Source organism: Sceloporus occidentalis, unplaced genomic scaffold (genome assembly GCF_023333645.1).
Source record: "Sceloporus occidentalis isolate IW3139 unplaced genomic scaffold, rSceOcc1.0.p SCAF_4, whole genome shotgun sequence".
Classification (NCBI taxonomy): Eukaryota; Metazoa; Chordata; class Lepidosauria; order Squamata; family Phrynosomatidae; genus Sceloporus; species Sceloporus occidentalis.
The window spans coordinates 103,988,113-104,001,187 of NW_028316984.1; the positions used below are offsets into that span (position 1 = coordinate 103,988,113).

At 41.1% G+C, this 13,075-nt stretch overlaps 1 protein-coding gene across 6 annotated transcripts in view; it reads right to left on the bottom strand.

Moving 5' to 3' along the window:
* Positions 1–13,075, bottom strand: part of STK33 (serine/threonine kinase 33) — a 107,291-nt gene that overhangs the window by 42,612 nt on the left and 51,604 nt on the right. For 5 of the 6 annotated variants that reach the window (XM_089521121.1, XM_089521124.1, XM_089521123.1 and 2 more), the window contains 3 exons: positions 10,411–10,530; positions 7,476–7,589; positions 3,782–3,886 (listed from right to left, as the gene is read on the bottom strand). In XM_089521121.1, coding sequence (XP_089377247.1) covers positions 3,782–3,886; positions 7,476–7,589; positions 10,411–10,530 — 339 coding nt within the window. Of the gene's footprint in view, positions 1–3,781; positions 3,887–7,475; positions 7,590–8,878; positions 8,935–10,410; positions 10,531–13,075 lie in introns of those variants that run through there. The other variant, XM_089521127.1, reaches the window with a different exon arrangement.

Here is a 13,075-nt window from a genome sequence, read left to right on the forward strand (position 1 = left end):
TTTCAGATTAGAGTTAACGTGTCATTTAAAGATTCTTATCATCATGTGAGCTTCAAAAAATAAACATGGTTACTCCATCAATATTTTTTCCTTATCTGTCCCCATTCAATTGGGGAAATAAATTAGGTTAGGGATTGGTGATTTTTGTAAAGCTCAGTTTGACTAAGGTTTCATTTGCCATTGCTATGCTTTTTCTGTCTCACTTCCATGCCAGATTTCATTTTCCATCCTAATTCCTTTCCCATCATGCTTACATCTTTGCATGCATTTTTCAAAGACATTATTCAGTAAATAAAGTACACTGGTGCACATTTTGATGTGTATACTCTATTATTATTATTATTATTATTATTATTATTATTAACCTTTATTTATATAGCACTGTAAATTTACACAGCACCATATAGACAATCTTTTTAGTTAGACGGTTCTCTGCCTTTAGGCTTACAATCTAAAAAGACACAACACAAACGGAGAAGGGAATGGTGGTGGGGAAGGGGATCAGGTCCATCAATTCCTCTCTCCCTCTGAGGCCTGGACCAAGGCAGATGGACTGGAGGGAGGACTCGCCTTCTAATACAATATTAATATACATCCTGAGGCAGACAAGAGCACACACCTGGGAACGCTTCCCTAAACAATATAGTCTTTAACTCAATTTTGAAAGTGGTTAGAGAAGTAATGAGGTGCGCACGTGGGGGGAGAAGGTTCCAGGAGTGAGGGGCGGCAAGTGAGAAAGGACAAATCCGGGACGGGGCAGTGAAAATGCTAGGCTGGGACAGGAGACCTTGACTATCAGAATGGAGGGTACAAGTGGGAATGTAAGGAGAAAGAAGTTCGGGTAGATAAGGAGGGGCCAGTCCATGGAAGGCTTTGAAAGTCAGCAATGACAGCTTGTACCGAATGCGGAAGGGGAAGGGGAGCCAATGAAGGGAGGATAAGAGAGGAGAAATATGGTCAAAGTGGAGAGCAGATGTGATAATACGTGCAGCTGAATGCTAGACAGAGATTAAAGGACAGAGGTGAGAGAGAGGAAGCCCTGTCAGAAGGTTACAATAATCTAGTTGTGATACCACTAGGTCATGGACCAGAGTCTTGGCAGTAGATGCTGAGAGGAATGGACGAATTTTAGCAGTGTTGTAGAGAAAAAATCTACAGGCCTAGGCGGTGGCCTGGATCTGGGGAGTAAATGACAGAGAAGAATCAAAAATGAAACCAAGACTGCGGGCTTGCTGAACCGGCAGAATAGAAGTGTCGTCAACAGAAACAGAAAACGAGTATTGAAGGGTGGGCTTAGGTGGAAAGACAAGAAGCTCAGTCTTAGACATGCTGAGCTTCAAGTGCCGATGCTGCATCCACTGAGAGATAGCACTCAGACAAGATGAAACTTGCGCTTCCGGGCGCAATACAAGGTGTTGGTTATTACCTATAAAGCCCTAAATGGCTTGGGCCCAGGGTATCTGGAGGACCGCCTCTCTCCGTACAATCTGCCCCGCACACTCAGATCATCAGGGCAGCTATTGTTAACCGTTCCAGAGGCGAAATATAGTTCTACCATCAGGAGGGCTTTCTCCATCTCAGCCCCCAACCTCTGGAACGCGCTGCCCTTCGAGCTCCGCTCAGCCACCTCCCTAGCCCAATTTAGGAAGGGGCTAAAGACCCACTTATTTGAACAAGCTTACCCCTGACCAGTTACTCTCCCCCCCCCCTTGTCAGCACTGTCTTGCCGGCATGGATATTTTGTTATTTTTATTAATCTGTTTTTAATGTTTTGTATGACTTGTTGTTATATTGTTCGGAATTGTTGTTCACCGCCCTGGTTTTTAGAAGGGCGGTATACAAATAAAGTTTTTATTTTTTTTATTTATTGCTGTTCAAGCCCTGGAGAAAAGTCAGGGGTGGAAAGATACAGCTGAGTATCATCAGTGTACAGATGATAGGAGAAACCAAAAGAACTGATGAGTTTACCTAGGGACAGTGTGTACAAAAGGGGACCCAAGACAGAGCCCTGGGGAACTCCAACAGATAAGGGAACAGAGGACGAAGTCTGACCACCCGTTACCACTGCAAAAGATCTATCTGACAAGTAAGATTTAAACCAGTTGAGAACAGAGTCGGAGAACCCAAGGTCAGAAAGTAAATCAACCAGGAGACAGTGATCCACAGTGTCAAAGGCCGCAGACAAGTCAAGAAAAATGAGAATAGATTAGAGGCCATTTGCCTTGGCCTCCAAGAGATCATTTGAGATCTTGGTGAGGGCCGTCTCTGTAGAGTGCCGTGGGCAGAAGCCAGGCTGGAAAGGGTCCAGGATGGAATTTGCTTTGAGAAACTAAAGACAGCAAGAATAAATGACCCGCTCCAGAACCTTAGAAAGAAAAGGAAGAAGAGAGATCAGGCGACAGCTAGACAAAGAAGAGGGATCAAGAGAGGGTTCCTTCAGAATTGGGGAAACGAGAGCATGTTTGAAGTCTGAAGGGAAGGCACCCGCAGAGAGAGAGAGATTAAAGATATAGAGGTGCAAGGGAAGAAAAGAAGGGGCTATAGAGGTTAGAAAATGGGAGGGGATAGGATCGAGAAAACAGGTTGTAGGTTTGGAAGAGTTTAGCAGTGTAGAGAGTTCATCCAGAGAAACAGGTGGAAACATAGAGAGTTTATTAGTGGAAGGTACCTGGAGACTGGTGGTAGGGGAAAAATCAGGAGGAACTATTTCCGATCGAATAGTAGTGACTTTTGTGATGAAGTAGTTGGCGAAATCAGTGGGGGAAAATGAGGAGAGGACGGGGAGAGGAAGGTTTTAGTAGTGTATTGAAGCAGGAGAACAAACGCTGCAGGCGCCTCTCGTTGATGCAGATCAACAATTTATAGTAGTTCTGCTTTGCCGAAGACAGAGCGCATGAAAAAGATAAAAGGATAAATTTATAATGAAAGAAATCGGCCCACTCCCTGGACTTTTTCCAGAGACATTCAGCCGCTTCAGAGCAGGACTGGAGGAACCTGATAGTGGGAGTGAGCCAGGGCTGAGACCTAGTCATGGAGGAAGACATGCGTACAGATACAAGGGCAAAGCTGTCGAGAGTTGAAGAAAGAGCGGAATTGAAGAAGGACATAGCTGAGTCAGCAGAGTCCCCATTTATCTATTTTTCACCTAGATAAATGGGAAATGGGGGGGGGGGGGCAAGGGGAAATTAAAAGTAAAAAACAAAAACAGCCTGCTCTGGAATAAAGAGAGGAGAGAGAGGAGGGGAGAGAGAAGAGAATACTGACAGCAGACCAATACCAGAACTTCCTGTTGCACCTACTGCAGCACATTTGGGAGCTTATTTGATGGACTTTTCCCATCAATGACAAGGTATGCTCTAACAGCACTTATAGGGCTAGGCAGCAACAAGATGAAGATGGTGTCATGGAATAAGTATCACCAAAGGAGCTATTATCAAACCTCAACAGCAGTTTAAAAGCTGTGTGTGATAAAGTCAGTATCCACCTTTCATCATTGCATCTTATACAGTGTGCCCTTACTTTACACAGGGGATCCGTTCTGGACTCCCCCACATAAAGCAAATACCGCCTATGCTTGTGTCCCATTTAAATTAATGGGGCTTGTGCACGCAGTGGCACAGCGGTGCATACGCACCACAGATGCGCACTCCATTCGTCCCTATGGGATGTGCCACCCCCTTCTCCCCACATGGCTTTCAGCGTATGCTGAAAGCCATGTAAAGCACACCTGCGTATGACGCAGGCACACTGTATGCCCTTTAGTGAATTCATGAGCACTTACTTTTGGTGTCTCAAACACTTCCTCAAGGTGTATTATATGATCATGGTTGACTGTTTTTAAGATGCTTACTTCTCGTTCAAGTAGTTTGACAGCAGAACTCCCCGCCTTAATGAGAAAAATACATTTCTTACAAATTAGAGTATTAATGCAGCTGCATAATAACTATATAGGGGCTGTGCAGACAGCCTCCTGCTACCCCTTTTACAGCCAGACCGGGGCCGTGGCAACCGCACGCCATGGCCCCAATCTGGCCTTTGCAGGGGGCTTTAAGGTGCATCGTGTGGATACAGCGCCAGAGGAACACCATGATGCCATACGCTATGCAGTGCAAAGCATCACATCACCCTGGGGGCAGAGCCAGAGCATGTGTCATGTAGACGCTACGCCCTGACTCTGCCCCCAACCTGGCCGAAACTGCCAGTCTGCACAGGGCCATAGTTACAGATATTTTTCAAAACACATCCTTGAAAGTCTGGTTCCATAGCTTCAACCTTAACAGCACAAGAGCTCTCAATCCAGGAGCAGTGGGATTAGATACTTGTTCTTTAGTCCCTGTGCCATTCAAGCAACCTCATATAGAATGTCAGCACCACAGCACAGAAATTGCCTGGTCTTGGGAAATAATTATTCCAGAGAGCAAATTCCATTCCATTATATTCTGTAAAGCTTCCAGACTTGCTACACTCCCGTAGTATCTGCAACATTTTCAGGAAAGCTATGAAGGCATTTTCTACACTTCTATGCTCTGTGGCCACGTGCCTCTAGATAAAAAAAGAAACTGGGAGGTGATACCCTAAACGAAGAAGCAAATGGAAAAACACTGAGTTTAGGGGGAAATGAAGCTAAAAAAACTATAATTTTATTGGAACAATATGTTAAATACTAAAATAAGAGCTAAAACCTGCTGTGAGGCTTATACTGGCTTGTAAGCCACACTTAGTAAGTTAATAGGCAGAACTGGGCTTGGAAACTGCAATTCCCAAAATGATACAAAACTATAACAATTCCTCTGCGTCTCACACCTTGTATAGAAATGAGTACACACAATATTATTATAGTTACAGAGTGCACAAACAGAGGCTTGGATGGAAAGGGATATACAGTATGCCCAAAAACAATTAAAAGTGTACAAAAGATTCAAAAAAAGACCAAACGCGTTTCGACAATTGTCTTCATCAGTGGTCCAAAGAATTAAGCCACCTTGTAAGGTAGAGCATGTGGGAACCGCCTGTCCTTTTGGTAAGTGGAAGGTCAACTCAGACCTTGAGCCGTGCCTAGGCTGGGGTGTCCCACAAGTACTTGTCAGCTCATTCAAGTCAATGCCAACCTATGGGAACCCTAAGGCAAACTTATCATGGGGGTTTCTTGGTAAAATCTGTTCACAGGGTGTTTGCCATTACCTTCTTCTGAGACTGAGAGAATATGACTCATCCAAGGTCAGCTAATCGATTTTTAGGACTGGGCGGATTTGAAATCTGGTCTTCTATGGTCTTATGTACTCACTACTTGCTACTGCTATTCAGCCATCGCCCATGTCTCTTCATAAAAATGGCTAATACATCCTGGACAAATCCTCTGCAAGAAACTGGCTGTTTGGAATGAATGTTGCTTATATATTAATGCAATCCCCACCTTCTGGCCTACATAACCTAAAAGCACCAGATCCTGTCTGATACTGAAAGCTAAGCAGGATCATCTCTGGTTATTATTTGGATGGAAGACTGGTAATGAATACCAAGTGCTGTAAGCTACATCTCAGAGGAAGGAACTGGAAAATCCACCTCTTGAGTACTCCTTGCCTAAGAAAACCCTGTGAAATTTATGTTGATGGGTGACTTGAAGGCACATGCACACACACCATCATTCAGAATGTACTTCATGTCAGAATTAAATCAGGTAAATATCCTAAAGGTACCAGATCCTATCTGATCTCAGAAGCTAAGCAGGGTCAGCCCTTTGTTAGTACAGTGGGCCTTTCCTGTATGTAGGGGATCCATTTTGGACACACACACCCCACGTAAGGGAAAAAACATATATGCTTAAGCCCCATTGAAAATAATGGCCACACGCTCCATTCTGTCCCCTCAGGCTTGCCGTACGTGTATGCTCAAAGCAGTGTATGGCAAGCCTGAATATGGCACGGGCAGACTGTACATGGTTGGGAGACTGGCAATGAATACCAAGTGCTGTAGGCTATATTTCAGAGGAAGGAAAGGGCAAAACCACTTCCGAGTATTCCTTGACTAAGGAGATTAGCACACTCTTTTTAAAGCGCCTTTAAAGCGCATTTAAATTTACAAACGGGTTTTATTGCATTCACTGTGGCCGGGCAAATGCAGCCCAGATGCAGTCAGGCTTATTCTGTGGTTTTTCAAGAAAGGGAAAATCCATGAGTCAACACATACAATCTATACCCACCCCTCTAATTGATACCTACAAGGAAAAAGTCATAATGTCAATTTTCTTTCCGGTTGACACCTCTTAATTTTTTTAACATTCTAAATAAAGATTTGCTGAAACATCAGAAAGCGGGAAAACAACTATTGTTTTATTGTAACCCGTAAAGTGAAAAAATGGGGCTAGAAGGTCTGAAATTTAGTACCCTTTCCTCTCCCTGATATTTGCAAGGTTTTACTTTGTTTTTTATCTAAGCCCTTACCAAATTCTGAGTGCCAGTGAGAAGCACTCTTAAATTCTGAACTTTTTACTGAACTTTCCTTCCCCACACTCCTTTATTCACTGCAACCTACTGTAGTCCCTTCATCCTTGCAGTGATTTTCACTCAATTTGCATCCCAAAGCCTAATGTAAACTGTCTTAACTATATTACTTCAGACACCCCTCCTACAAAATTGTCACTGCAAGTCCTCTAATTGAATTTCTTCCCTGTCCATCTCTCTAATTCTTTCTTCTTCCCCGTATTAGACTTTGCACACAATTGTCAGCAAAAACATACTATGCATGTTTGTTTCTCTCCTCTTACATATATTTACAAGTCATATTAGTGTCAATGATATTTTAAACTATGTCTCTATTATTATTTAAATGCTTTAAACAAACATTTTAATCTTTTATGTTCTTATTAATTCTTTGAAAATCCTCAAAATAGTTTTCTTTATGTGTTCATTCCCAGTGATTTTCATTGATTCAAGAGTTTTAAAATCCTTTACATATACTGGAATAAAACATATGAATATGAATTTGCATGTTGGTCAATCCGGCTGGTAACATGGCACACCAGACAATTATGTGGAATAGGAACACAGTACCTGCTTCCACTTTCTCAAATAGCCTGAATTTCCAGATCAATCTAGACTGTCTGGCAAGCAAATGGAGAAGCTTCTTGATTCTTCTGTATTTGTTAAATTAAACTATTTTCAAGCTGGCCATTTATCCTAATGGAAAAAATTGAACTCTAATTTGAAGAACATCCTCAGTGGCAGTCTGAAACAATTGATTTCATCTAAAGCAACTACTGTTTCAAAATGGTAGCCAATATATGCTAACATTAGCATTTTCTAGTTTTCAAGGAAATAACATTGTACGGAAATACAACATAGTAATCAATATAATATCTAACTACAATAGGAGTTTTTTTGGTACCTGAATATACCATGGGAATTTAGATGCCAAGTGAAAATAAGATTATCATAGTTTATGAAAAGACTCTTAATCCATGACAAATAATTGCCTACCTTTTCCCGGTTAACTTTCTTGATCGCCCACTTTATGCCTGTTTCTTTGTGTGTTGCCTCAATCACCACACCAAAGCTGCCTTGTCCTAATTTCCTTCCGAAGGTATAAATTTGCTGCAGAAATAGATGATGATAATGATAATAAAAGAGGAAGATGAGAAGCAGGGACTCTAAAATTGGATATTATTATGGAGGAATGTTTAAAGATTTCTTAGTAGCCACATATATAAAAATCAATATGTATGAAGGCATGTAAATTTCAGTATTATGATATGTAAATTTCAATACAAATTTATTTCTGAGGGAATAAACATTGGCGTTTCTTCAAAACCTGCTACTTATAATCTCAAGTAGATATATACACAAATGATGATGTTTTAAGAAACATAAAGTACATAATCTAGAAAAGGGAAAGAAAAAGCGAATGAAAAAGAAAATAACCAAATATTCTGGAAATCTAAAGCATTCCTATAGTTTTATCCAAAGTAGTTCTCTCTCCACCTCCAGTTTAATACCTCTTTTACAGCTTGCACTTTTAGCCATATTCGTATTAATATCATTCTAATGCCACTTTACCACATTTTACTACATTCGTGTTTGTATGTTTTTTAAAAAAATAGATATCATTTGAACATCTACTTTAAACTGCCATTTAAGCTACCTGTCATCCACTGCTTTCTCCAGTGTACAGACTAAGTATGCTTCAGTGTCCTGTGCTTTTTAGTTCAGAAATGTTTGCCAGGCTGCTTTATATCTTTGGCTCAGGCAACATAAAACTATATGGCATGGGCCACTGTAAGATTCACCAGTGATGACATAGAAATGCAAAGAGGAAGTCCAAACACTGTTTTGTTCAAATGCAACTTTTTTATTAAAAAAAGCAAATATTATTCTGTACAAAATCAATAAAGATCAAGTCTTATAACAGTAACAACATTGCCAAAGAGCAGAATTCCACAGTCATTTTTATGTATTTCACCCAAGAAAGTGAGCTAGCAGAGATATAACTGAACTAAATATACAAACTTTCTGCCACTATCTATTGACATGGGTAAGGAAAGATTCCACCTGCTGCTCAGGTAGGGCAGTATCTGTACTGAGACTGTTTAAACATAACTCTTCCACCAGTTTCAATCTAATGAAAGGCTTAGCCACCTAAAGGCTCTGAGATTTGTAAAACAAACCACAGTTTAGTACAGTACGAGAACTTGCAGCATAGGCAACAGGTTATCACAATTTTCAGTTTTACACAATTCATAAAAAATATACAAAATCATTATAAAAATGGATAAAATTTCTCCAGGACTGACCACAAGTATGCTGGCATTTTATCACAAAAAGAGAAAAAAGGGTTGTTCCAATTACTACACATGGGTGAGCATAATCATGATTTACATCCCTACCTTAGCAATCCCTCTTTCTTTCTCCCTCCTCAAACTACATGTATCCTGTGTCTTGAATGCCCAGCTAAGTTACTGTTGAATTAGTGCCCCTTTTCTGAGTGAACAGATAGGTTCTGTACATTTTTCTTCTTTCAAACTGCTTTTCAAAATAACTGCTTTTTCCTCCCCTGAAATTGAAGTACAACTATGTCACAAATACACCCTAAACCCCTATTTCACTTTCTCTTTCTCCTTTTACTTCCCATTAATTAACTGTTTATCTCCCATTTTATTGTATTTTGCTGCAGTAAAACTTCATTTCTGACCTTATCTTCCAATCTTGTCTGCACTCTATGTTGATTAAACAATGCCAGTTAAACTCAATTACCCTGCATTTTTTTAAAAGAATGCTAATTCTGGACAAACTCTCTAAAGTAAACAATATCCTGCTCCCTGGAACAGAAGGAAAATTCTCCTAGCACACTATTTGTGCTAAATTTCTTCCATTTGTTTTCCAAGAGAGTCTATTCCTCAAAAAAAGAGAAACTTAGATGCATGATTACAGACATCAACTCTAACTCTCCTTTCTATCCAATTCCAAGGAAGCTATTCCCTTTCCATCCAGTTCCAAGGAAGTTAATTTCTTCACTTCTCTGCTGTCAGTAATGGATTGTATGAGGGTGGACAAATTGAAACTTAACTCAGACAAGACAGACATACTCCTGGTCAGTCACAAGGCAGATCAGGGAACAGGGATTCATCCTGTGCTGTATGGGGATACATTCCCCCTGAAATCTCAGGTTTGCAACTTGGGTGTGCTCCTGGATTCAGAACTGAGCCTGGATGCGCAGCTTTTGGCTGTGGACAGGAGTGCATTTGCACAGTTAAAACTAGTGCACCAGCTGTATCCATTCCTTGAAAAGTCTGATCTGACATGCCTTGATTATGTCCTGACTGGACTACTGCAACAAACTCTACTTGGGGCTGCCTTTGGAAACTACAGTGCGCCCATGTGCCAGAAAGAGTAAGGTTGTGTGCGCCCATGGCGTGCGCCACCACAGGCACAAGCCCCATTATTTTTAATGGGGCTCAAGCATACACGGAATTTCCTTTTCTCAGGGAGGTTTGGAATGGATCCCCTGCGTAAGGGAAGGGACCACTGTATTCAGAAACTTCAGCTGCAGCCAGGCTGTTGACCAGAGCTGGTTTGCCTCTATTGAAACAACCTCACTGGTATCAGTCCATTTCTGGGCATAATTCTCCATTCCAAGAGAAATAAAGTAAATAAGATAAATAAATAAATAAATATGTTTATATTTATACTGCAAGTGTGGCAAGAGAACCATGCTCACCTTCTTCCCATCTGCACCTTGTTTTGTTAAATATTTATTCTGATGTCTAATCCTGAAGCACCTGAAAGACTGTTGTATGTGAGAATTTGGTCGGTCCTAATAAAGGTATTATCATAAAGCAGCAGGGCTCCCTCCCCACAGTGAAGGGCTAATCTGGTTCAATGTTACAATAAAAGTTTAGAAGAATATACAGTTACTAACCTGAATTGCTGCTCCATCATCTATTCGTGTGTGAGGGATTTTGCATTCTGTATTACTGCCACGAATGCCTGAGGTAATGAGCATTTTTCTGTAAGAGTCTGTTAGGTCTGATTTTGACATCTTTAGAAACATAAAAAGAGAAGCATGAAATTAAAATAAAAGCCATTGTTTTAAAAACAATGCTATTTTACATACCTTCCAGCACATAAAGTAAGCTATACATAAGACATTACAAAAAAAGAAGAAAATATATGAAGTGGGAAAGCACTAGAAAAAGTGATCTTAATAGACAGAAAAATAAGAATGTAGACATAAGTCAGAGGGTGAATCAGGCAAGAAGAATGACATCTAGAAACAACCAAACTTTTAAGGCAAACTGGACTTTCCACCCCTTAAAAGCTTTTGACAATTTTAGTGAGGAAATCCAAATGCATTAGCATTTCATAATTTTATGTTCACTTCTTGTGAAAACACTGCCTAAAAAATCAGCCACTAATAGAATCTGCACAATTTAGCCTTGTGAGAAAGTCCCTTTCCCCCCCCCCCCCTCCATGTTCTATAAGAGAAATGGTACATCTATGTGAAAGGCAATCACTAGAAGATGAAAATGGAAAACTGCCAAAGACAACGTTTCAAATAGCACTGTCCTACACTATTTACGGTTCACAGAAAGTCACAACTCAATTATAGAACACATGAACTGCATGTTGAAGATCCCAAATCAAAACCATGTGGGCTGGTGGGAACAAGATGAATCTGAGCAATGTCAACAATTGTAATGGCAGTCCTAAATACCAGTAATTTAAAAAAATACTTCAAGAACATAATGAAAGCATAGCAAAACAGCAAGGATCCACAATGTCTCTCCAATTTCTGTCATAAGAGGAAATACTGAAACAGACTGATTGGAAACTAAATCTGTATATCAGGGGTCAGCAACCTACGGCCTGCGGGCCGCATGCAGCCCGCCGAGGCCTAGGGACCGGCCCCAGACCGGTCCTGCCGCTGATTGCCACCCGTGAAAGGTGGCCTCCTCCCTCCTTCCTGGCCTCTGTCCAGGCCGAAGCCTCCACAGAGACCGGGAAAGGGTGCGGGGGCCGTCCGTGATCGCCGCGATCATGGGCGGCCTCCTCCCTCCTTTCAGGCCTCTGTCAAGACCCAAGCCTCCACAGTGGCCTGGAAATTGTTCTTCATTTTAAATATTGTATATGTTCCCATATAGTACCTGATGTGTGAGAAAGAAACAAATATGTACTATACTAAGAGAACAATAAAATGCTAACATTCTTTGTACCAACGTGATGATCCTCTAACTCTAAAGCTATAATCCTATGGGTTCTGCAGACAGCATTTCAGGAGTCATGGGATCACCCAGTTTGAGGGACAGGAAGGATGCCCAGTCTCAAAAGAAAAGACCTGATTATGCCATAACAGAGGTTCTCTCCCAACTATAATGTACAAACTTCCATGGATTTTGCTTGAGGAGGGGAGAGTGTGGAAGGCTATCAGACCACCTCAACCTCCCAGGAAAATTTAGCAGGCAACACCCCTCCTGCACCACAAAAGTCAATGTTTGATTTCAAATGCCCTCTAGGATTTGTGGGGGGCATTTTTGCCATGGTTTTGGGCCCATGGCCCAGGAAAGACTTTTTTTAGCCACAATTATTGTTTAAGGCATTTTCTGTTTCACAGAAATGCCTTTCATGGGCCTAAAATGGCCCGAGGGGCAAAAATGCAGTAAAAAAGCCCTCAAGTCCCAAGGAAGGTATTTGGAGACCAAAAAAAAATTGTGGGGGAAATTATCCCTGGTGGCCACAAAAATGGTTGTGAGGGCCACATGCAACCTATGGTCCACCCTTTGCCCATCCTGGCTTTCCTTTCTGACAGCTCTAGCAACCACTGAGACAAAAGTGGGGTATTTGGGAATGTCAAAGGAAGGTTCATCCTGTTTGAGGGATGGGAGGAATGCCCAGTCTCAAAGGGAAAGACCTGATTATGCTGTAACAGAGGCTCTCTCCCAAACATGGTACAAACGTCCATGAATTTTGTAAATATAGATTCACAGAATCTATAACCTCCCCTTTCCTCCTGCACTTCCTTCTTACTGGGAGACATGACAACCAATACTGGACCAGGTGTTCCTTTCCCACTGCCATCAGATAAGTAAAGAAAAGGCCTGAAAAGGTAGGGGAGAGAGAAAAACACTTTTCTTTCCTTCCTCCAGTTTTGATGGAGTAAGTATTGCAGGGTATTAGGGTAGGGGCCTTCAGATCCCCCACCTATGCAACCATAAAACTGTTCTGCCCAATATCCAGGAATCAAAATAAAGGATATCAAGAGTAAAAGGAGAAGGTCAAGAGAAGTCTTATCAGATTTAATTTAGCATGAAATTTTGTGGGTTAAAATCCACTTCTGTTAATGCATTAGTTCACCTAAGGAAGTGAACTGCAACTCCCAAAAAGGTCACATGAAAACAAAGCTGTTAGGCTTAAAAGTACATAAGGCTCCTATTCCCCCTCCTCAGACTGAAATAGCTAAAAACTGTTCTAAAGAAAAGGTTTAATGTATGTCAAGTATACCTTTAACACAGATTGCATATTTTCCAAAACGTCTTATGTATCTTTGTAGATTAATTGAATATTCTTTATATACTGCTGCTGGCCAT